Source organism: Saimiri boliviensis, chromosome 17 (genome assembly GCF_048565385.1).
Source record: "Saimiri boliviensis isolate mSaiBol1 chromosome 17, mSaiBol1.pri, whole genome shotgun sequence".
NCBI lineage: Eukaryota > Metazoa > Chordata > Mammalia > Primates > Cebidae > Saimiri > Saimiri boliviensis.
The window spans coordinates 55,982,275-56,006,001 of record NC_133465.1 but is presented as its reverse complement, the minus strand read 5'-3'; the positions used below and the strand labels follow the sequence as shown (position 1 = coordinate 56,006,001).

Genomic DNA, 23,727 nt, shown 5'->3' with positions numbered 1-23,727 from the left:
GGTTGCAGTGAGTCGAGATCGCACCATTGCACTCCAGCCTGGGTAACAAGAGTGAATCTCCGTCTCAAAAAAAAAAAAAAAACTCTCAGCTAGGGTTTACAAATCTCACAGCCTCATAAAAAACTTTCGTTGATGTTTATGATGACTAAGTTTAACCTACATATTACAAATGGTACAATACTCTTAGTTGATGAGATTACTTTCTTTTGATTTTACTTTCTCCATTTACCTCATTCATTTTTTTAGTGTAAAAAATTTTAAGTCTCCTATATAATGACTATTTCAAAGGCAAAAATAGAACCATTATTTCATGAAAGTTTCTGTGTTATCCCAAATACAATTGATGTTCAGATAATCAAAAGTGACTTAACTATCTTACTTATCCAGTGGTTGCTGGCTTGGCAACCATCACTATCCAGAATACAACAATGAACTTGGAACTGAAACCCAGGAACTTAAAACGATGCTCTTGAGTCCTAACTCAGAGTCTATTTACTCTTATTGAAGCAGAATTCCAACTTTAAAATTTTATAACCTTAAATGAGTTCCTCATTTAAACAAATCAGCCATTAAAAAAAAAAAAAAACACTGAGGATAGAAAAACAGGTAAATCTGATTATGGACTGGACTTTGGATAGGTTAGGGAATTATTAGGGAATTACATCAATTCTATTATGTTAATAACAATATTTTGGTTATGCAGTCTTGGTTTTATTTTTTAGATAGGCATACTGAAGTATTTAGGGGTAAATGTTATGATGTCTTTAATTATTCTTCATTATTTCCGAAAAAATAAATATGGCAAAACATTAGTTGTTCAATCATAGCTTTGAGAAAATGAATGTTTATTATATCATTTCCTCTACTTTCCTGTATGTCTTATATTTTTCATAATAAGAAAGAAATAATGGGCCGGGCACAGCAGCTCACACCGTAAATCCCAATACTTTGGGAGGCTGAGGCAGGCGGATCACTTGAGGTTAGGAGTTTGAGACCGGCCTGGCCAACATGGTGAAACTCCGTCTCTACTAAAAATACAAACGTTAGCTGGGCATGGTAGTAGAAGCCTATAATCCTTACTCAGGAGGCTGAGGCAGAATTGCTTGAGCCCAGGAGGTAAAGACTGCAGTGAGCCGAGATTGCGCCACTGCACTCCAGCCTAAGTAACAGAGTGAAACTCAGTCTCAAAGAAGAAGGGAAGGGGGAAGGGAATGGAAAAGACGGAAGGGGGAATGGAGAAAGGAGAAGAGGGAACAGTGAAGGGGGAAAGGAGAAGGAAAGGGAAAGACTGTTTTTTAATTCCATGATGAAGAGTACTAGTGCAATTTCCTAATCCACAGTAGGTCAGAAGCTGCAAATGGAGAAGGGAGAGTAGCTGCAATGAGGCATGTTGAGAGTTGCAAGGAAAGCAAACTGATAGCCTGACAGTAAGAGAACAGACATCAAGACTACACTGTAAGGCCAAGGCGGGTGGATCACTTGAGGTCAGGAGTTCAAAACCAGCCTGGCCAACATGGTGAAACCCCATCTCTACAAAAATACAAAAATTAGCCGGGCGTGATGGCAGGTGCCTGTAATCCCAGCTATTGGGGAGGCTGAAGCAGGAGAATCGCCTGAACCCAGGAGGTGGAGGTTGCAGTGAGCCAAGATTGTACCACTGCACTCCAGCCTGGGTGATAGTGCAAAATGCTGTCTCAAAAGAAAAAAAAAGAAAAAAAAAAAAAGGACTACAACTGTATAAGAAGTCAACGGTCTGGGCTGCTTAAGATACGCATATTCATAGCAATCCCCGGAAGCATCTTAGCATTACAAAATACTATAATAGACACTGAGGTTCTCATCTTGCTTTTTATTCCTGTCTAACCATAGTATTTCATTTTACACAAAAATAATGTTACTAAAAGTTAAAAAGACAAAAATTACATGTAATAGCAGAATTCTACAACTACCAATATACATGTATAATACTGGCCAATCTTTCCAAATGTCTATTTCAAATAAAGGACTTTTATATATACTGCTTTTGCATTTATTAAAAAATGACCATTTTCCAAGTTCTTATCACATAAAGGGGAACAAGGAATGTGTAGACTGTAATTAATGAAATCCTTCCTTATTGCAAGCTAACCTATTTTTCACTTTTACACACAGCAATGCAAGGAACACCACTCTGCATACATTTTTTTTCTCTCTTTTGGATTATTTACTTAGGATAGTATCCCAGAAATGAGATTAGTGGGTCAAAGGGTGTGAATATATTACCAAGCTGCATTCCATTCCATACTCTACCAACACCACAAGAATATACTCATTTCACGACAACAACTTTATCTTAGGCATTGGTTAAACTTATATTTTAGTGATTCAAAAGTTGTGAAATAACACCTAATTTTAAAATGCTAAGGAAAACAATTAACAGAATAATGCACCATTTGTCCATATGCTCCTTCAGCATTTATCTTTGTATGACTTTTCATAAGTCATTGAACTTTCTAAGACTTTTGTTTGTACATCTCCAAAATAACAAGACTGCATCAATTTCACCAGTACTCAGGGCAATGAAAACTGAAGAAAGAGGAAGTATTTCTGACACATGAGATTGGCAAAATTTCAACACTGAGAGGTTTCAATGACAGATGACAGAGACTGGGCAGTCTCTAATATCACTGTGGGTGTGTGCATCTGAAAGTAATCTGACAGTGTCTATTAAAATTATTATTAAGTATATGTACTCCTTAACCCAGAAATCCAATTTTTAAGACTATCCTACAGAAAAAAAGGCAACAATAAGAAAGAACATTTTATTACAGGATGGTTTATAATGACAAACCAGAAAACCAGAACCACCTGAAAGCCCATCAATATGGGAATGGTTGAATAAATAGCAGCATATCCACACCATGGAATATTAAGTAGGAATTGGAGCCAGTATATAAATTTAGAACAATATTCATGATATATTGACAAGTAAGAAAGCAAGGTGCTAGGTGATGATCACATTATAACTTTAATTTTTAAAGGAAAAACCTCTTTATGTATTATAAGCATCTGTGTTTGTCACTACAGAGAAAGGCATGGAAGAAGGCCTTTCTCATACGACAAACTAATAACAATGATTTCTTCAGATGGGGGAAGGAGAAATTATTCGCTTCATATTCCTCCGTATTATTTGACTTACTACTGTTTGCTCATTGTAATTTTTAAATTCCCATAGATAGCAGGGATTTTTTTAAAGCAAAATTGTACTAGATATCTCTTAATTTCTAGTTAACTCCCAAAGCATATAATTCCATGAAATGAGGTTCACAAAGAGGTCACTGAATCTTTAATGAATGGTTAAATTATGTTCAATGGCCACAAGAGTATGTAATATAGTTTCGTAAGGTTTATAGCAAACATAGTTAATACTCTTTTTTTTTTTTTTTTTTTTTTTTTTGAGACAGAGTCTCATTCTTTCCCCCAGGGTGAAGTGCAGTAGTGCAATCTTGGCCTACTGCAGCCTCTGCCTCTCAGGTTTAAGCGATTCTCCTGCCTCAGCCTCCCAAGTAGCTGGGACTACAGGCACACACCACCACACCTGGCTAATTTTTGAATTTTTAGTAGAGACAGGGTTTCACCATGCTGGCCAGGCTGGTTTCAAACTCCTGACGTCAAGTAATCCACCTGCCTTGGCCTCTCAAAATGCCGGGATTACAGGCGTGAGCCAGCGGGCCCAGTCTAATACTTTTTAAAGTGTTGAAACAAAGGGGTAAGCAGAAAAAAAAAAAATTAACTCATGCGAAATACCTCAGCACCACTATCCTCAAATTCTGGATAAATGAAACACTGTATTATTCAAATCACTGAGCTCTGCAAACAATTCCACCAAATGTGTATGAGAATGTATAGTTAACTCTTCTCCCACACACTCCTAGAGTCATTCTAGCAAACAGCAACAACCAAAAGAAAAGAATTCTGAGAAGTACTCAAAGAGCAAGAATCTTATTAATCTCAATTTCCTGTCTGAAATAGGAGGCCAGGCGTGGTGGCTCATACCTGTAATCCCGGCACTTTGGGAGGCCAAGGTGGGCAGATCCCTTAAGCCCAGAAGTAAAAGACCAGTCTGGGCAACATGGTGAACTCATTTCTACAAAAAATACAAACATCAGCTGGGTGTGGTGGTGCACGCCTGTAGTCCCAACTACCTGGGAGGCTGAGGCAGGAGGACTGCTTGGGCCTAAGAGGTAAAGGATACAGTGAGCCATGATCACCCCACCCCACTCCAGCCTGGGAGACAGAGCAAGACTCTGTCTCAGAGAGAGCAGGAGGAAAAAAAAAAAAGGAAAAATCATTAAAAAGCATTCTAGTTCATCTCCTCTTTAAGGAAGATCTTCTGATCAAGAAGGAAAGGCATTTTCAGAGGGACAGGCCCATCCTTTCAATGTATCTAGTTGAGCTCAACATTTTATTCAATGTGAGTTATGTTTCTTAAACTTTGGCCCTTATGGACTAGAACTATTCACACAAAGTTTAAAAGGACACATTATCAATGTAAGAACTTAAACATTCACGAGTAACAGCAATATTCACAGGTACACCCAGCTTAGCAGAAATGTCATCGTTCAAATCAGTCACTAGCCACCACAGTAAGGTGGGTTTTTTAAATATTATCATCACTTTTGAAATTAGCCAGGAAAAAAAAAAAAAACAAACCTTAAACATTACTCAATTGAATAACTGAAAAGAGTCCCATTTTTAAACATACCATGTCTACAATCTTCATCAGCTTGCACATAGTTTTTCTGCAAAATAAAAGATACAAGAAAAAATTAAGTAGTTCAAGAGCTGCTTTTAACAGAGGTGTTATCAAAGGGAAACTTGGCTTTGTTTCAAAGTTTAATTATTAATGTAAACTTAATATTCACAGAGCAAAGCTAACACATGTGCTCTCTGAGGATTACAGGGCATTCTACAAATAAACATCATAGTTTACTTCCTAGTCCGTGGACTTCCACCCCTACTTCTCACCTTCTCCAGCTCACCAGCACCTCCTTCTCACCAGCACCTCCTTCTCAGCCAACGGCTTTACTGAGAAAACTGAAGCCACGGAAGAAAATTTTCAGACTGTCACCACCCTGTCTACCCACTTCCCAGCATACACTCTGTCTTCCTTCTACCTGTTAGCAGACGTGCTCCCGTGCTCCTTTCCGAAGCCAACCCACGCCTGTGCAGATCCGCTCAGCCGCCTACTCAGGCGCAGCACTCGAGCAAACCTCCTCGACTTGTCCTACATCAATTTCTTGCCTTTGACTGGTTAATTTCTATACAGAAATACAGTTATTGCACCAATCTAAAAAAATATTTCCATTGACTTTCCCTCTCCCACTAGCTACCATTCCTTTTTCTTTTCTGTTTGCTTTTCCTTTCTCTTTTTTTTTCTTTGGTGTCTCTTCATGGCAAAACTCCTCAAGAGTTGTCTATGTTAATGTATTTCAATTCCTTTCCCCGATTCTCTCCTAAGCACTCTTTTAAGCAGACTTTTACACACTACTCCAAGGAAGCCACTCTCATGAGATCACCAGTGACCTCCACTGCATCCACATGGACCCACACGGATTCACATGTCCCCACTCAGACACAATCTCACGGCTTTATTGGCAGCTGATACCATTCAACATCTTCTCACTTGGACATACTTCCTTCCTTCACGCAGCTACCAGGACTCCTTACTCACACTTTCCCCTTTCCTCATGGTTGCTCTAAAGAGCTTTGCTGGTTCCTGCTCTGCTCCTCAACCTCTTGACACTGTAGCAGCCCAAGACTCAGCCCTCAGTCCTCGCCTCTTCTCTATGACACTCATTCCCTCGGTGATTCTACGCAGGCTCGAGACATCATACAGCCCTTCTGTCCCGCACTCTTCAATGACGCTCTTTCCCAAAGTCCATAAGTGTGTATCAGACAGCTTACTCAGCGTCTTCAGCTGGGTGTCTGAATGACATCTCAAACTTGGTATGTCCAAAACTGAACTCCCACCTTCCCCCACAAAACCTCCTCCCCAGCTGTAGCCTTCTAACCCCAGTTGAAGGAAACACCATTCTTCCAATTGCTCAAACTAAAAGAATCAAGGTAAGTAACTGCAACTGCTCCCCCTCATTCCCTGCATTCAATACATGAGGAAACCTGATTGCTCCTACTTTCAATGTATAAACCAGAACCTAGCTACTTGTCACTATCTCCACTGCTACCACTTTGATCTGAGCCACTCCATCCTGGATTATTCTAATAGTCTCCAACCTACTCTCCTTGCATCAACACTTATCCCTTTATAGTTTATTCTCCGCACAAAAGTCAAACAATTCCTGTTGAATTAGATCACGCCAATCCTCTGCCCAAAGCCCTGCAATAACTCCCCAGCTCACACAGAATAAAAACTAACATCCTTTCCGAAAGCCAGCAGGCCCCACAGGCTTTAGTCCTCCCACCTCTCCACCATGAGCACTCTACTCGGGCCACACTAACTCCTAACTGTTCCTCAAGCACAACAGGCAATGTTCTGCTGCTGGGTCTGTTTCCGTTGCCTGCAATGCTCTTCCTCCAGATTTACACATGGCTCACCCACTTGCCTCCAGGTATCACCTTCTCAATAAGGCCTGCCATGATCACTCTATTTAAAATTGTAACCCATCTCTAACCCCAGTACCCCCAATCTCCCCTGCCCTGTTCTCCTTTTTTCATACAGTTCAACAATCTATGGTGCTTATTTTTTATGTCTATTGTTTATTTTCTGTTCCCCTACTAGAAAAAGTATCATAAAGAAGATATCTTTCTCTTTCATCAATATATATAACAAGAACCTAGAACAGTGTCTAGTACACAGTACATACTCAATAAATACTTGTTGAGTGAGTACATAATCCAAAATGCCCTACAGTAGTACAATTTTCAAGGTTCAAAAGCATAGTTACCTTGCCATCAAAGATGTTCAGCAATCAGCAGCCACTTCACTCACATCTCTCTGGCCCAGAATTAGCTATTTGTGTAGTCCCCACTCAATGAAAAAGGCCATTTGACATAGTTCAGCACTGGCTTATTGACAGTGTTTACTCACCAGTTGCAAAAATGAAGCAATTCTGTAAAGAAGACTCTCGATTTTGATGCGTTCTATTTCCAATGGACAAGGCCCTGTGAAGTCTGCCATGGAGTACTGGCCAAGAGAAAGAAGGGCCTCTGTGCAGTGCTTGAGGGCCATTTCATAGTCCTGCCTCTTAAGTGATTCACATGCTTGTTCACATGACTTTTCAGCTCTTCTGTCTTCCATGACTCAGGGACAAAAATCCTACAGACAGGGAGAGAGAACAAGAGAAGGTTTTTAAAACTTATTAATTATAAATTCTAGCCCCATTCCTATCTCAGCTGGCTTAATTATCTATCTGAATGCTCTCAGCTAGCCTTTTGATCAAGGTCACAGCTAAGCAGCAGCTATTGATGCTAGAAAATCTATACTTCTCTTTGATAGTGTATGAAGTCTTTACTAAGATTCAGGCAAAATGTCAATCATAAACCAGGATCATACCAACAATATATCAAATTCATAAATGAAACATGCCTGTGAATACTGCAAAGTATACAAGAAGCCATAAAGGATTCCCTTTTTTAACCAAACGGACAGAAACGTTTTACATCCAAACCTCCAAATTTCAGTTTCCTAATTTCAGTCTCACAGTTCTATGACCATGACTGCAGAAAACCAAAATCTATACCATGCAGGATTCTTTCAAACCACCAATTTAAAAACTGGTTGGAACTGTTTGAACTGTCCATTAATTCAATTCAACAAACATTTCTCAAGGGCCAGGCCCTGTGCTAGCAGCAATGAATGCAAACATGAGGCACGTCATTACTGCTTTCAAGAAACTCAGATTCTAGCAAAAGAGGCAAAGCACAAATGAACAATTACAAAAAAAGACTTACTCCATCTGCCTAAAGGCATGAGCTGATTGAAAAGGTGAAAAGGAGTTCAACACCCAGATGATAGGGAGGGCAAATGCGAGTTTTTCAGAGAAGAGTTCAAGTGAAATCACCAAGGGGAGAAAATACACAGCTTAAACTCAAGGTACATTAGAGGAGTAAGAGAGGCTCAGAATGACCTCAAATGCCACGACAAGAAGCTAGGGTTTTATTCCATAGGCAATGCAGCATGATGAAATGTTTTTACATTAAGGAAGGAATAAGTCCTACCAGCTCTATAAAGAACTGGTCAGAAGTGGAAGAAACCACGGGCTTGCCACAGTGAAGAAATGGCAAGCACTGCCATTAGTTAAGAGATCACTAAAATACTCCAGGTAAGAAATAGTGGGAGTTTACACATTGTTTCTCCCCCCAGCTATATCACTCACGGCAGGAGCAGAAAATTTGGACAGAGAAGACCTAACTCGTTTGACCTGACATTAACAACACTGCTCCCAACAGTCCCTTTTGCTGACCATCTCTGTCAATTTACAGATTGCTTTTTATGCCTGCATCCACCTTCTCTCTCTTCTGCTCTTCCCTACCTTCCACCTTAACCAGCTGGTCTCACCGTACTTCTTTGTCCCTTCTGCCTGCCTCCAGCCTACATGTTTTCTGCCAGCCTTCCTGGCTTTGATAATGACACACGGGATCTGCCCCCTCCTAGCTGTGCTGTAGCCATCTGCTGCCAATAAACTGCAGTACAAGATGAGGGGGGGAAAGTGCAGCCCATAGGGAGAGGCAGGAGGCAAGATGACAGACATCTGTCTAAGCCCCTTCAGCTTTTGAGCTTTGTGGTCTACCAAAACTGTAGAAATAGCTAAGGAATGAGATCAGAAGTGTTCAAAAAGGACTTCAACAGTATTTGTCAGCATTTGTTCAATACTGATGATTTATACATGTGGTACAATATAATATTCTCTACTTTTCTCAGTTTGAATTTTTAACACTTTTCTGTCTCACTCTGTTACCCAGGCTCTAGTGGAGTGGCACAATCACTGCTTACTGCAGCCTCGACATGCCAGGTTCAAGTGATCCTCCTAAAGCAGTATCTCAAGTAGCAGGGACTACAGGCATGTACCACCATGTCCAGTGAAATTGTATGTATGTATGTATGTATGTATGTATGTATGTATTTATAGAGACAGGGTCTCCCTATGTTACCCAGGCTGGTCTCAAACTCCTGGGCTCAAGTGATCCTCCTGCCTCAGCCTCCCAGTGCTAGGATTATAGGAGTCAGCCACTGCACCAAGCCTAAATTAACACTTTTAATATAAAAAAAGAAATCTAACTGTGTTATTAAGATAACCCCCCCGCCCCCGCCAAAAAAAAAGAGTACTGTGTCCTTGGTCTTTACCTGGTTTCCCTTTAAACTCTCTCAGCTTTCCTTTGGGAGACTGTAACTCCGAGTTTAGTTGAAGGGGATTTAAATATTTAAGTCATAGTAGGTATGTATGCCTTTCATACAAACCTATATTGATTTGGGTGAAATCAATTATTCATCAAAGTCAAAAATAATGTCTGTATTACTACAGCGATGTTGCCCATTAGACAAAGAGTGGCATTACAAAATAATTACTATCTGATGATAGTAATTATTATTATTGATATAAAATATCAATGCTATTAACATTTTGGGCGCAGTAATTTTTTGCTGTGGGCCATTACGTGCATTGTAGGTTATTTAGCAGTCAGTACCCCTAGTCCCTACCAATAGATGCCAGTAGCACATCCCCTGACTTGTAACAACCAAATATGTCTCCAGTAACTGTCCAGAGAGGGCAAAATCAGCTCTAGTTGAGAACTACTAATATAGACAAGCATGTACTGCTTGCCAGATAACAGCAATAACCAGAGGCCCTAGAATTAGCAAATCTTCCCTACAGAACTGCCAGCCCTAGACACACAGAGAATCCCTGCCCTTCTTGTACTGTGTCACTCTGTGGGATTGGTGCTTGCCAACCCCAGAAAGTGACACATCTAGACAACTAATACAAAAAGAAGTAGTAAGAAAAGCAAAGCTAATAACGTACCAGATAAAATTTTTCTTAGGAATGAGTGTAGCACAGTGATCCAGAGCACAGAGTGGGAACCAGAGGACCTGTGTTCAGAACTCACCAGCTGCACCACTCTCCAGCTGCATGGCCTGGGGCAAGTGGCTTAACATGGATTATTTCAATTTGCTCACCTCGAAACTGGGTAATACCTACCTCCTAGGGTTACTGTAAGGATTCAGTGTAATGATACGTATAAAGTACTTAAAGGAATGCCTGGGACATAAGTGCTCAGTAAGTGTTAGCTATTAGTATGTCCCTAAAATTCCTTACTTTTGCTTTATATAAAACTTTTTTTTTTAAGAGACAGAGTCTTGCTGTGCAGCCCATGCTGGAGTGTAGTGGTGCAATCATAGCTCACTGCAGACTCAAACTCCAAAATGATCCTCCTGCCTCAGCCTCCCAAGAAGCTGGAACTATAGATGCATGCCACCACACCCGGCTAATTTTCTTTATTTTTTGTAGAGACAGGGTCTTGCTATGTTGTCTATCCTAGTCTTAAACTCTTGGTCTCAAAAGATCATCCCCCTTTGGCCTCCCAAGTGCTGGGATAACAGGCATGAGCCACCACACCCAGCCTATATAAAGGCTGAAAGCACTTTACTGACCTCAATATACAATACAGTATAGAAAATAAAGTATTATTCTATGTAATTACTTTACCTACTTGAAAGAGGAATTATTTTCACCTATTTTCTCCATCTCAATACACTGGTAATGATTATGCAAAGAATAGCCATTGGAGAAATAAGTGTATCTGCAAGTCACTGATAAGGACTAGCTACACCCTAAATCTGGCTATGAGGGATGATCACAAAGGCCACTATCAACATTAATCACCAAACACATTAGCCAGGGAGATCTCGATAACATTAATATGTAAGTAGAGATTAAGGGCTGAACTATGAATTTCAGGAGCTTTGAGAGGAAATGACTCAATTTATGACCCAGATGCTTTCCTCTGAAGTGGATAGCTACCCCAATTACCTTTGTTAATCAGGTCCTGATAACTAGTTTCCAAGGTCTACCTGAATCACTGTAGGGTCACTTCACTGTAGTGTGGATCTCAATACAACACATGCTCTGTTCAGTTGCTTTTTCAGGTTTGTCAGAAAACAGCATGACTTACTTTACTCACTCCTTCTGAAGAAGCTAAAGTGGCTTCTCAAATATAAAAGCAAAACTGTCAAAGTCAAAATGAGAAAACATCTCAGGCCATGCTAAAATGAACTATGGATAATATGCCATGAGAGATCAAGGAGGACTTCTAAACGAGGCCAGCTCCCAGATACACTTCAAGAGTACAGTTGACATCCCTGTCTAGAATAGAACACATCGCACATCTGTATCTATAGCACATGATCCTGCTTCCTGAACACAACAGCCAGATCCAAGGGAAGATACTAAGTTGGGTCTCTAAGGATCTTTCCCATGGGAACAGAGTGGCCCAGGGAATGGAAGTCGCTGTCACTGAAGCTGAGTCACATTAAGCACACCAGTGTAGGAAAAACACCACATTCACCCATTGCTAAGGTTCACCCCATCTGTCTTGACTCTTTCTCTTCCTGTTAAAAATTATCCAAACTTTTATCAAAAGAACATAAAACACAAGGAACATTTACTTGGAGGATGTGACTTCACAGGCAAGAAAGCTGAAATCAGAAACCAAGACTCTAACCCAAATCCGCTAACTCCTCTGATCTGCTGCTGACCTATAAAAAGAGACTAATACCATGCAATGAACATTAGTTGTTTTGCCACCAAATACCCATTCCCTTTTCTGGTAATAAAAGCCCACAATTTCCCTTTGAGAATTCACCTCTCCCCAACTCTTAAACCATGTGGTTCCTGAAGAGCTAACTCCTCCAGGGATGCAGGATGGCATGTGACACTAACTGGCCAATCCGAGCCTCACAGCCCTGAGCACAGGGATTGGCTCAGGGTAGGACATATGACCCTATAAGAGCCAATGAGACCCTATGAGACTTGCTGAGGCTTCTGGGAAAGAAACTGACGCTCCTTCCAGCTGAATCTAAATTCTGAGAAGCCAAGGGGGGTTGAATGTACTGCAGCCATTTTTCTTACAGTGTCAGCAACTGAAGTCTACACAGGAAAAAGCACAACTGATTCACAGGGAGAAACTGAGTCCTGATGACATCACCTGACCCTGAATCCAGCTCTGGCTAGCGGTGCCTGGACTTTAAAGTTAGGTAAGCCAAGAAATTTTTTTCTAGCTTAAGTCAGTTTAGGTTGATATTTCAGGCAGTTGGAACCAAGACAGTCTTAATTTAGATAGATAGATAATCTGATCTGTACCAAATGAGCTGATATTTGTCTTGTAAAACAGTGTATATGCAATTATTAACAACAATGATCATGTTATTTATTACCAATAACAGTAAGTGTAAAGAGAAAAAATAAGTCAGCATGGGAGACAAATGGCTTAGTGTGACATATGATTCTTCTGTGTCTTAAAAATATAAGCCTAGCTTTCCATGCTGATAGTGCTTATGCAAACATGCTGAACATTCCTAAAACCCACCGGACTTCCTGCAAGAAGTGTGGCAAGCACCAAAGTGACACAGTACAAGAAGGGCAAGGATTCTCTGTATGCCCAGGGAAAACAGCGCTATGACAGGAAGTAGTGTGGCAATGGTGGGCAAGCTAAGACGATTTTCCAGAAAAAGGCTAAAACTACAAAGAAGATTGTGCTAAGGCTTGAGTGCATTGAGCCCAACTGCAGATTTAAGAGAATGCTGGCTATTAAAAGATGCAAGCATTTTGAACTGGGAGGAGATAAGAAGAGAAAGGGCCAAGTGATCCAGTTCTATGTATCATCTATTCTTTTATTATGAAGATGATAAAATCTTGAGTTTATGTTAAAAAAAAGTGTATATATATATATGCCTAAAGCATTTGTTTTAACAACATATAAAGTTACTTCAATAATAACAACAACAACAACACGCTTCTACGGAATGTTCATTGTGTGCCAGATGTTGAAAAGGTTATATGTACATGGCCAGGTGCAGTGGCTCACGCCTGTTGTCCCAGTTCTCAGGAGGCTGAGGTAGGAGAATCGCTTGAACTCTGGAGGCGGAGGTTGCAGTGAGCCCAGATTGCATCACTGCACTCCAGCCTGGACGACAGAGCGAGACTCTGTCTCAAAAAAAAAAAAAAATTATGTACATAATATAATTTAATCCACACAATGACCCTATAAAGTAGATATTAGATTGTTATTATGGTTATCACTCCCATTCACAGATAAGGAAACTGAAGCACAGAGTTATTTACACTCTAAACCAGTTACACTATAAACCACAGAGGCAGGATTCAAATCCAGGCAGTCAGACAGCTCCTTTTAGCCACAATAGATTCTGAGCTCACAAGCAACTAAGGTTCTAATGCTATTCCAATGGAGTAAAAACTCAAACTCAAGCACTCCCAAAAGCACCAAATGTGACAATAAAATATCACCATTTTAATTCTGAAACAGGGTTAACATAGTTCTGCATTACAAAAAGTACGTCTGTGTTAATAATCACAATGTTAGTGACTGTCATTTAAAAACATGTAAACACACACACACACACACACACACACACACACACACACCCCTAAGCCAATTATCTCCTTGGTTAAGCAAAAGTCCTATGTGTCCCAAAACTAAAGAGTACATTAATTAGTGCCATCTTTCCATAAAATGGTAGCATTTGCATCCTTCCACAAAAGTCAACTTTCACAGAGTATCCCATTCCTAAGTTACTTTTTACCACTTTTATAAAACAGAAACTTGTTCTAAAATTGATCCAACTTAGCAAAATCTGACAAAAGAGCAAAATTGATAAACTTTATCAAAATTAAACATTTTTGTGGCCGGGCACAGTGGCTCAAGCCTGTAATTCCAGCAGTTTGGGAGGCCAAGGTGGGTGGATCACGAGGTCAAGAGATGGAGACCATCCCAGTCAACATAGTGAAACCCCATCTCTACTAAAAATACAAAAAACTAGCTGGGCATGGTGGCACGTGCCTGTAATCCCAGCTACTCAGGAGGCTGAGGCAGGAGAATTGCCTGAACCCAGGAGGCGGAGGTTGCGGTGAGCCGAGATCGCGCCATTGCACTCCAGCCTGGGTAACAAGAGCGAAACTCTGTCTCAAACAAAAAAAGAAAAAAAAAAAAAATTTTTGTACTATGAAAGATACTGTTAAAAGAATGAAAAGACAAACTAGAGATTGGGAGAAATTTTGTGCAAATCATTTATTTGAAAAAGGATTCGGATCCGAACATATAAAGAACTCCCAGCCAGGCGCAGTGGCTCACGCCTATAATCCCAGCACTTCAGGTGGCCGAGGCAGGCGGATCATGAGGTCAAAAGATCGAGACCACCTTGCCCAACATGGTAAAACCCCATCTCTATAAAAATACAAACATTAGCCAGACATGATGGCGCATGCTTGTAATCCCAGCTACTCGGGAGACTGAGACAGGACAATTGCTTGAACCCGGGAGGCGGAGGTTGCAGTAAGCCGAGATCACACCACTGCACCCCAGCCTGGTGACAGAGTGAGACTGCATCTCAAAAAAAAAAAAAAAAAAAAAAAAACCTCCCAACACTCAGCAATAAGAAAACTAACCAAATAAAACTGGGCTAAAGATTCCAACAGACACTCCACAAAGAGGCTGTAACGATTAACAGATAAGCACATAAAAAGATGTTTGATGTCATAAAGCCAGGATTAGATACCACCACATACCTATTAGAATGGCTAAATTTAAAATATTGATAACACCAAGTGATGTAAAGTAATTGTAACCCTCATACACTGCTAGTAGGAATATAAAATCATTTAGCCACTCTGGAAAAAGGGTCTGCAGTTTCTTATAAAATCAAATATGCACACTACATTATATGACCCAGCAATCCCCTTTGCCCCTCAGACAGACAGAGAAATGAAAACTATGTTCACAAAATGATCTGAACACAAATGTTCATAACAGCTCTATTCATAATTGCTGAAAAGTGGAAACAACTCAAATGTCCTTTAATGAGTGAACAGATAAACAGATCTCTTTGTGAAGTAAAACTACTCAGCAATAAAAAGGAACAAGTGTTCAATATATGCAATAACTTGAAATAATCTCAAAAATATTATGCCATGTAAAAGACCCCAGTCTCAAAAGCTTACATACTGTATGATTTCATTTATAAAATCTTAATCTCAAAAAGATAAAACTATAGGAATTAAGAACTGATCAGTGGCTGCCAGTGGGTATGGGTTGGGGAGGATCAACTATAAAAGAAGAGCAAGAGGGAGTTTTTAGGGTGATGACACTGCCCTGTATCCTGACCGAGGTGATGGCGGCGCAAGCTATACATGTGTTAAATTAGTAAAACTCTATACCAACAAACATCAATTTTACTATATGCTAATTTTTATAAAATTATAAAAATTATTTTTAAAATATGAATCTGAATGTCTCAATTGACATGATTTTTTAAAACTAAAAAGGACATACAGAAGGATAAGTGTGCTATGAATAAACAGAAAACCCATGCACCTCCCTTTCTGCATATATAGGTTTTACAGGCAAGCATGCAGTCTCAGAAAGAAGCTCTCCAAATGGAACAATGATTGAGCTCACTTGGCACAAAATGTAAAATACTTCTGAAGAATTCCATCATAGCTAGATGGTTGGTCCAGGACCAAAAGTAAATGCTGGAAGAAAAATAAAATCAATCTTTCCACTCCAAACCTCCGTCTGTGACAGTAAAAGAACCACCAGACCACCTTGAAATCAAGTCATGAAATATACTTCTATTTTAAAAATCAGGTGTATTCCTCAAATTAGCATCTCTTGTTAATGCAGTTACGGTCTTCTTTGATCTCAAAGACCAATCCTTTGTTAACAGACTGACTTTAAGCAAAAGTAAACTGATCAAATAGCAGGATGTCACAGTAGTAAACTAAAATTTCTTCAATCTAAATTCAAGATGATTTCTCCATCTCTGTCTTATACATTTGCCTGTTAGAAAAAAAAAACTCTACCACATAATTAACTTAGGTGGAATAAATCAGACTGCATTTGAAAAGGTTGTAGAAGAGTGATGAGTTATGTTAAACGGCATCACTATCTCCTTTGACAGAAATTACTAACATCCATAACTGGTTCTGAATCAGACCTCAAGATATCTTTACTTATTAGACTATATAAACAATAAAACCTAAAGGACAAATATAATAAAATACATGTTTCTTTATATAACAAAATAAAAATTTAAATTCGAAGAACTACTAAAAAAATCATAAATCCACATTTTTTAAGTTAGTTATTTGCCATGAATCCTTCTACTTTGTTTTCCTTGTAGAAATTCCATTACTAACCTGAAACTAGAAAGTACATACACTTTGGGAGGCCCAGGCAGGCAGATTGCCTGAGCTCAGGAGTTCGACACCAGCCTGGGCAAAATGGCTAAACTCTACCTCTATTAAAAATACAAATATTTAGCCAGGCATGGTGGTGGACGCCATAGACCCAGCCACTTGGGAAGCTAGACACAAGAATCAGTTGAACCCAGGAGGCAGAGGTTGCAGTGGCGATCACAACACTGAACTCCAGCCAGGATGGTCGAATGAGACTTTGTTCCCCCCACCAAAAAAAAAATTTATTGTGACCAAATAAGGAAAAGCCAAATTGACACTTTTTTTTATTTTTGAGACGGAGTTTTGCTCTTGTTGCCCAGGCTGGAGTGCAGTGGCGCAACCTCCACCTCCCAGGTTCAAGAGATTCTCCTTCCTCAGCCTCCCGAGTAGCTGGGATTACAGGTATGTGCCACCATGCCTGGCTAAGTTTGCATTTTTAATAGAGACAGGGTTTCTCCATGTTGGTCAGGCTGGTCTCGATCGCCCGACCTCAGGTGATCCACCTGCCTTGGCCTCCCAAAGTGCTGGGATTACAGGTGTGAGCCACCACATCCAGCCAATACATCATTAAAATAACCCAAGTGGGACTTGGTGCAGTGGCTCCTGCCTGTAATCCCAGCATTTTGGGAGGCCAAGGCGGGTGGATCTTGAGGTCAGGAGTTCAAGACCAGCCTGATCAACATGGTGAAACCCATCTCCACTAAAAATACAAAAATTAGCCAGGTGTGGTGGCATTTGCCTTTAATCCCAGGTACTCAGGAGGCTGAGACAGGAGAATTGCTCGAACCCAGGAGACAGAGGTTGCAGTGAGCTGACGTCGAGCCACCGTACTCCACCTGGGTGACAAAGCGAGACTCTGTTTCAAAAATAAATAAATAAAATTTAACAAAAAAACAACCCAAGTGAAGAGGAAGAAAGCATATCAGAATGGGCCCCTCTTCCCCACTGAGCAGCATGGCCTGGGGCTCAGCTGTGTCATGCTTCCTTAGGGAGAAAAAGTATTACTTTAGAGATGGCACAGTAACTTTGAAATGCCTATAAAATAATGTCAAAGTTCATTACCAGATATCCAGGCCACCAGCAATCTGGCTACAACCCCAAGACAGGCCCCAAGTCCACAGGCCTCTGAGACTCTGATAACATCGATCCCTCTGCCCAGAACATCCTTTCCTCGCCTCTCTCTGGACCTAAATCCTACCCAGATTTTAACCAACACTTCAGGATCTATTTCTCTAAGATGCTCTCCTCCCAAAACTAAAATAACATTACTTCCTATAGAATGATTTGGCCTCTGAGTCATCTATTATCTTGAATTAAACGTGTTTCATGGGCCTCTCGGCTGACCACGTGTGGCTGAACAAGTCACTTTTCGACCAGGCAGAGAGTGCCTACCGCCAGAGGCTGGCAGATGTGGCTGCCCAGGCAGCCTGGCCTCCTGCCTTGGCCCCTTGGGGTCCCTGCACCCATGGAAGCCAGGTGGCCTGCCCCCATGTGACGTGGGGGATCTGGGTCAACAAGTCTGCCTTCGACCAGGCTGAGCAGGCATTCGTGGAATGGTCTCAGGCCCTGTTGCTGGCCCCCGAGGGCGGCCACAGGGAAGAGACTCCTGACATAGGCCAGGAGGTGGCTGTCTCCCACCTGGCCCACCAGCCCAGCCCACCAGTCAATGGCCAGCCCCCACTGGGCAGCCTACAGGCACTGGTTCGGGAGGTGTGGCTGGAGAAGCCCCGGTATGATGCGGCCGAGAGGGGCTTCTACGAGGCCCTGTTTGATGGCCATCCCCCTGGGAAGGTGCGCCTGCAAGAGCCAGCCGGCCAGGCCGAGGGTGCCCGGCGGGGCCGCCGAGACCGGCGGGGCCGCAGTGCCTTAGGGAACAAGAGGGCCGTGCCGCGACGGGCCGATGGGGGGGCCCCCTCTGCCTTGCCCTACTGTTACTTCCTGCAGAAGGACGCAGAGGCCCCCGGCTCAGCAAGCCCACCTATGACAGCGCCGAGTGTCGCCACCATGCCGCCGAGGCCCTGCGCGTGGCCTGGCGTCTTGAAGCTGCCTCCCTGTCTCGCCGACCCAGTCCTCGGTCTGGCCCATCCATGTCCAGCCTGAGACCCAAGTAGGAGAAATGTGCCGGGTGGGCACCCAGCCTGGGCTATGGGCAGAGGGACAGCCATCCCAGGCTGGGGCTCCTCCGGCTCCTTCCCATGCCCACCTGGGGTGGGGGCTCCCCAAGACCTGTGGGCCCAGCTAAGTAGAATGCAGGAGCAGGCTGAGCCAGGGTTATGCTGTGCTTGGGGTCACAAAACTCTGGGCCGCTGGGTGGGGGTAGGGATCGTGTCAGCACAGGACAGACTGGGCCTCACTCAGGGTCCCTCCCCTCTTTGGCTGGGAAACCCCCCAGTCCTCTGTGGCTGACGCAATGCCAGGACTGAGAAGATGGGATGACCCATGTGGGAGGGAAGCATTGAAGCTGGTTTCTGGCTCCAGCACTCCCCTGGGATGAGATGTAGGAGCCAGTGTGTCCCTGCTTGCCCGTCCTGTGCACCCCCAGCTTCCCTTGTCATCTGTAACTGCCTCCGAGGGAAGGTGGCAGCGTTTCAGCTACACGGGTGCATGACCAGTGAGGCAGCCTCTGTCCAGGGTGCCCGGTTTGCGTGGCCTCCCTCTGGGTGCTGGGAGCTTGCTCCAGGGTTGCAGGTGCAGCCCCAGCAGCGGTCTGGGGGGCCAGCAGGTCTCGGGGGGTGGGGGTGGGCAGTTAGATGTGAAAGGGAATGCAGAAGGCATGGAAGTGGCAAAAAAAAAAAAAAAAAAAAAACGTATTGTGTAAAATGCCTTTCTGCCCAATACAACTATCTTATAAATTAGAGTCCATTTTATACCATCTTTATCCCAATGACAAACATTCAATTTACTAAAACCATTCAATAAATAATTAAATTTCCCAAAGATGACCTAAAATAACCTAAATGCCAAGCATACCAAGAACTGTCCTGTTCCAAATTCAGTTCTCATTAGCATGTCAAGTCCCAAAGAGGCATGTTGTATTACCTTTAAGTTCATCTGCATTTATCCAAAACTGTAATCTATATGGTCCTACAGTATACACAGGCAAAATATTCTGCAAAGTAGTTTTATTCCCTGTACTGTACTTAATATTCAACCAGACTTGCATTTTTCTCTAAAACATAAAATTGCTGAGTATGCAAGAAACATTAGAAGAGAGACTAAGCCTACAGAGAAGAAAACTAGAAACTAAAATCATCAACCATGGTCTATTTTGAATAATCACTTTCGTATAGGTAAATTCTCTGAAATTCCAGAATAAATAGAATTTAATATAGTATAAAATGTTTTAAATACACATAAGAAATATCCTGATGGGCCATCTGCCATCTGTTTTAGTGACTAAGATTAACTAAATTTTCTAAAAATTATATCAACAGCTAAAATTGAGATTTTTTTTTTTCTATCTATTATTTTTCCTGATCCACTTTTCAGGATCTCCAAAAATTCTGGAGCTAGCCTTCTTAGTTTCAAGAATTCCAAATTATTTCCTGAGGAGTTTGAGCCTCTTCCAAATCATTTAACATGCTTATCAATTAAGAAAGATATGAAGAAACAAAACCCCATACTTAAGCTGCAAGCAGGCCAGGTGTGGCTCATGCCTGTAATCCCAGCACTTTGGGAGGCAGAGGCGGGCGGATCACAACATCAGGAATTTGAGACCAGCCCTACCAACATGGTGAAACTGTATCTCTACCAAAACTACAAAAATTAGCCGGGCATGGTGGTACTTGCTTGTAATCCCAGCTACTTGGGAGGCTGAAGCAGGGAGAATGACTTGGACCCAGGAGGCAGAGGTTGCAGTGGGTCAAGATCACACCACTACACCACTACACTCCAGCCTGGGCAACAGAGCAAGACTCCATCTCAAAAAAAAAAGCAAGCAAATTATACTAAAAGGCTGACTTCTAGAAAGGTTACTGCTTGCCAAGAAAATTATATTACTATAAAACATTGTCTATCCTTCTTATTTCTTCTTTTCCCTTCCAGATTATCTGTGTAGACACAGAATCACATTACTACTGCCGCCACTACTATCACAGACCCTTAAGGGCCATCTTCAATTTACCAACAGATTATATTCCAGTGCTGTATTTTCAAATCAGACTTTAAAACTCGGAACAGAGTTTTCTATACAGTGTTAAAAATAAGGTTAGTGAGAAGATTTCAAGTGACAAAAGCAAGTTATAAAATATGTGGTATAATACCATTCTGTAAGTAAAAACAAACAGATCATAAAATAATATGGTCTGTCATCTTATCTTTTTAAATATGTAAATATTGAATATTTTGGATAAGAAAACCAGGAAGAATAAGAATCAGTCTAATCATGGAGAAAATATCAGATAAACCCCAAATTGAAGGCCATTCTATTAAATACCTAAATAGTACTCCTCAAAACTGTCATGAAAAACAAAGTATGAGAATGTCACAGCCCAAAAAAGACAAAGAAGACAAAACAGCTGCATTCATTGCAGGTCTGGATAGATTTTGGAACAGAAAAAGGACATTAGTGGGAAAACTGGTGAAATCCAAATAAAGTCTAAATATTAGTTAATAGCAATGTTCCAACAATGGTTTCTTAGATTTGACAAACATGCCATGGAAACGTAAGACATTAACAATGGGGGAAACTCAGTAAAGAGTTTACAGGAACTCTGACTTACACTTCTAACTTTTCTGTAAATCTAAAATTATTCCAAAATTGAAAGTTCATTACAGGCTGGGTGCGGTGGCTCATGACTGCAATCCCAGCACTTTGGGAGGCCGAGGGGGGGAGGGGGTGTCACATGAGGTCAGGAGTTCAAGACCCAGCCTGGCCAACATGGTGAAACTCTGTCTCTACTAAAATTACAAAAAATTAGCCAAGCGTGGTGGTGGGTACCTGTAATATACTAGCTACTGGGAAGGCTGAGGCAGGAGTAATGCTTGAACTCAAGAGGCAGAGGTTGCAGCGAGCCGAGATCACACCACTGTACTCCAGCCTGGGACACAGAGTGAGACTCCATCTCAAAAAAAAAAAAAAAAAGTTTACTACAAAAATAAAAGTGGGTATCTCTGGGTGGTGCCATTACAGTTTTTTATTCATCTGTATTTTATAATTTTTTTTTCAAGACATACATAGTCTTGCTGTGTTGCCCAGGCTGGAGTGCAGTGGCATGATCTCAGCTCACTGCAACCTCTGCCTCCCAGGTTTAAGTGATTCTCCTGCCATAGCTTCACGAGTAGCTGGAATTAAAGGGATGAGCCACCATGTCCAGCTAATTTTTGTATTTTTCTTATAGACAGCGTTTCACCATGTCGGCCAGGCTAATCTCAAACTCTTGACCTTGTGATCCACCTGCCTAGGCCTCTCAAAGTGCTGGGATTACAGGCATAAACCACTGTGCCCAGCCATGTATATTATAACTTTTAACAAGCAGCAAGTTTCATTGCCATGGAAAACAAAAAAAACTCAGTCCCAGAAGACTTAAATTAATTTGCCCAAAGACACAAAATTGAGGCAGCAGAGGAATTCTGGAATTAATCCTCTTTCTCTTTACTGTAGACCCCATGCAGAGACCTAAGAACATACTCTATTAAACTTTTTGACTCTCCTTACTTGCTAATATACAAAATTTAAGGTCACCAAATTACTTTTGCTTCACCATTTGCTTCACTGTAATCGACGAAGAGGGAGGAACCAGAGGAAACAATACTGGGAGCTGTTGAAGTTAAATAGCGGGTACATGGGGATTGATTACACTCTTTCTACTTTTGTATGTCTGAAAATGTCCAAAATAAGAAACTTTTAATTAAAAAATAACCAGTCTCACCAACATGGTGAAACTCTGCATACACTAAAAATGCAAAAATTAGCCGGGCATAATGGTGTGCCCCTGTAATCCCAGTCACCTCAGGAAGCTGAGGTGGAAGAATTGTTTGAACCTGAAAGGTGGAGGCTGCAGTGAGCCGAGATCGTACCACTGCACTCCAGCTTGGGTGACAGAGCAAGATTCCTTCTCAAAAAAATAAAAATAAAAAAATAAAAAATAAAGTTCCTCACTCCCCAACATAACTGTGCCACTTCCCACTCTCTGTTGAGCACTGCTGCCTGGGTTAGGAAACACCACAGCTGAGAACCTTCAGCATTTTTCAGTGTGAAGCAGAGGAAAGTCATGGACTGGGAACCCTGAAGCTTCCATCTTGGTTCTGCTTTAACTGTGAGACCTCACTGATTCCTCTAACTTTTTAGGGCCCTAAACTTCCTTAGCTGTTGCCCCACTAAATCTCTGAAGTTCCTTGTAGGATTTAAATTCTGATTACAACTTTCTAAGAGCTCCTTAAACTCAACACAATCAAAACCAAATTTGTCTTTATTCTAAACTCCTAAGAGCCGTTCTCCCTCGTGACTTACCTATTTTTTTTTTCTTAATGTCCCATTCTTCCAGCCACCCAACCATAAAAACCACAGCCTCATCTCTGACTTGAGTTATACAACTTAGGAGGCTGATGCCTATAATCCCAGCCCCTTGCGAGGCCGAGGCGGGCAGATCACTTGAGGTCAGGAGTTCAAGGCCCGCCTAACCAACCTGGTAAAAACTGCCCCCCCATTTCTACTAAAAATACAAAAATTAGCCGAGTGTGGTAGTGGGCGCCTGTAATCCCAGCTGCTCAGGAGGCTGAGGCAGGAGAATTGCTAGAATTCAGGAAGTGGAGGTTTCAGTGAGCCAAGACAGTGCCACAGCACTCCAGCTTGGGCAACAGAGAGAGACTCCATCTCAAGGAAAAAAAAAAAAAAAAAAAAAAAACACCAGAGAGAGAGAGAGAGAGAGAGAGAAATAGAACTTTGGGAGGCCAAGATGGGCAAATAGCTTGAGCTCAGGAGTTCAACATGAGCCTTGGCAACAAGAGGCTGGGGCAGAAAAATCACTTGAACCTGGGAGGCAGAGATTGCATAAGCCAAGATCGAGCCACTGTACTCCAGAAAAAAAAACAAGAGATACAGAATTAACTGTTCCCACCCTACCCCATCTAATTAGTCACATCTCTCCCTTCAACCTCCAAAATACCTCTTGAATCCCTGCCATGACCACCAATTCAATTCAGGCACTCATCACCCTCACTTAGACTACTACTATGAACCCAACTAAAGTCTCTGCCTCTAAATTCTCTTTCCTACAGTCCATCACACTGGTCCTTAGTCTGACATTTAAGAACCTCCAAG

The 23,727-nt window shown here is 41.6% G+C and overlaps 1 protein-coding gene across 3 annotated transcripts in view; it reads right to left on the bottom strand.

Moving 5' to 3' along the window:
- The window catches only part of HELZ (helicase with zinc finger), a 174,019-nt gene that overhangs the window by 140,000 nt on the left and 10,292 nt on the right, over positions 1–23,727 (bottom strand). For all 3 annotated transcript variants that reach the window (XM_074388875.1, XM_010342501.3, XM_074388876.1), the window contains 2 exons: positions 7,088–7,315; positions 4,745–4,781 (listed from right to left, as the gene is read on the bottom strand). In XM_074388875.1, coding sequence (XP_074244976.1) covers positions 4,745–4,781; positions 7,088–7,297 — 247 coding nt within the window. In that variant the 5' untranslated portion in view covers positions 7,298–7,315. The remainder of the gene's footprint in view (positions 1–4,744; positions 4,782–7,087; positions 7,316–23,727) is intronic.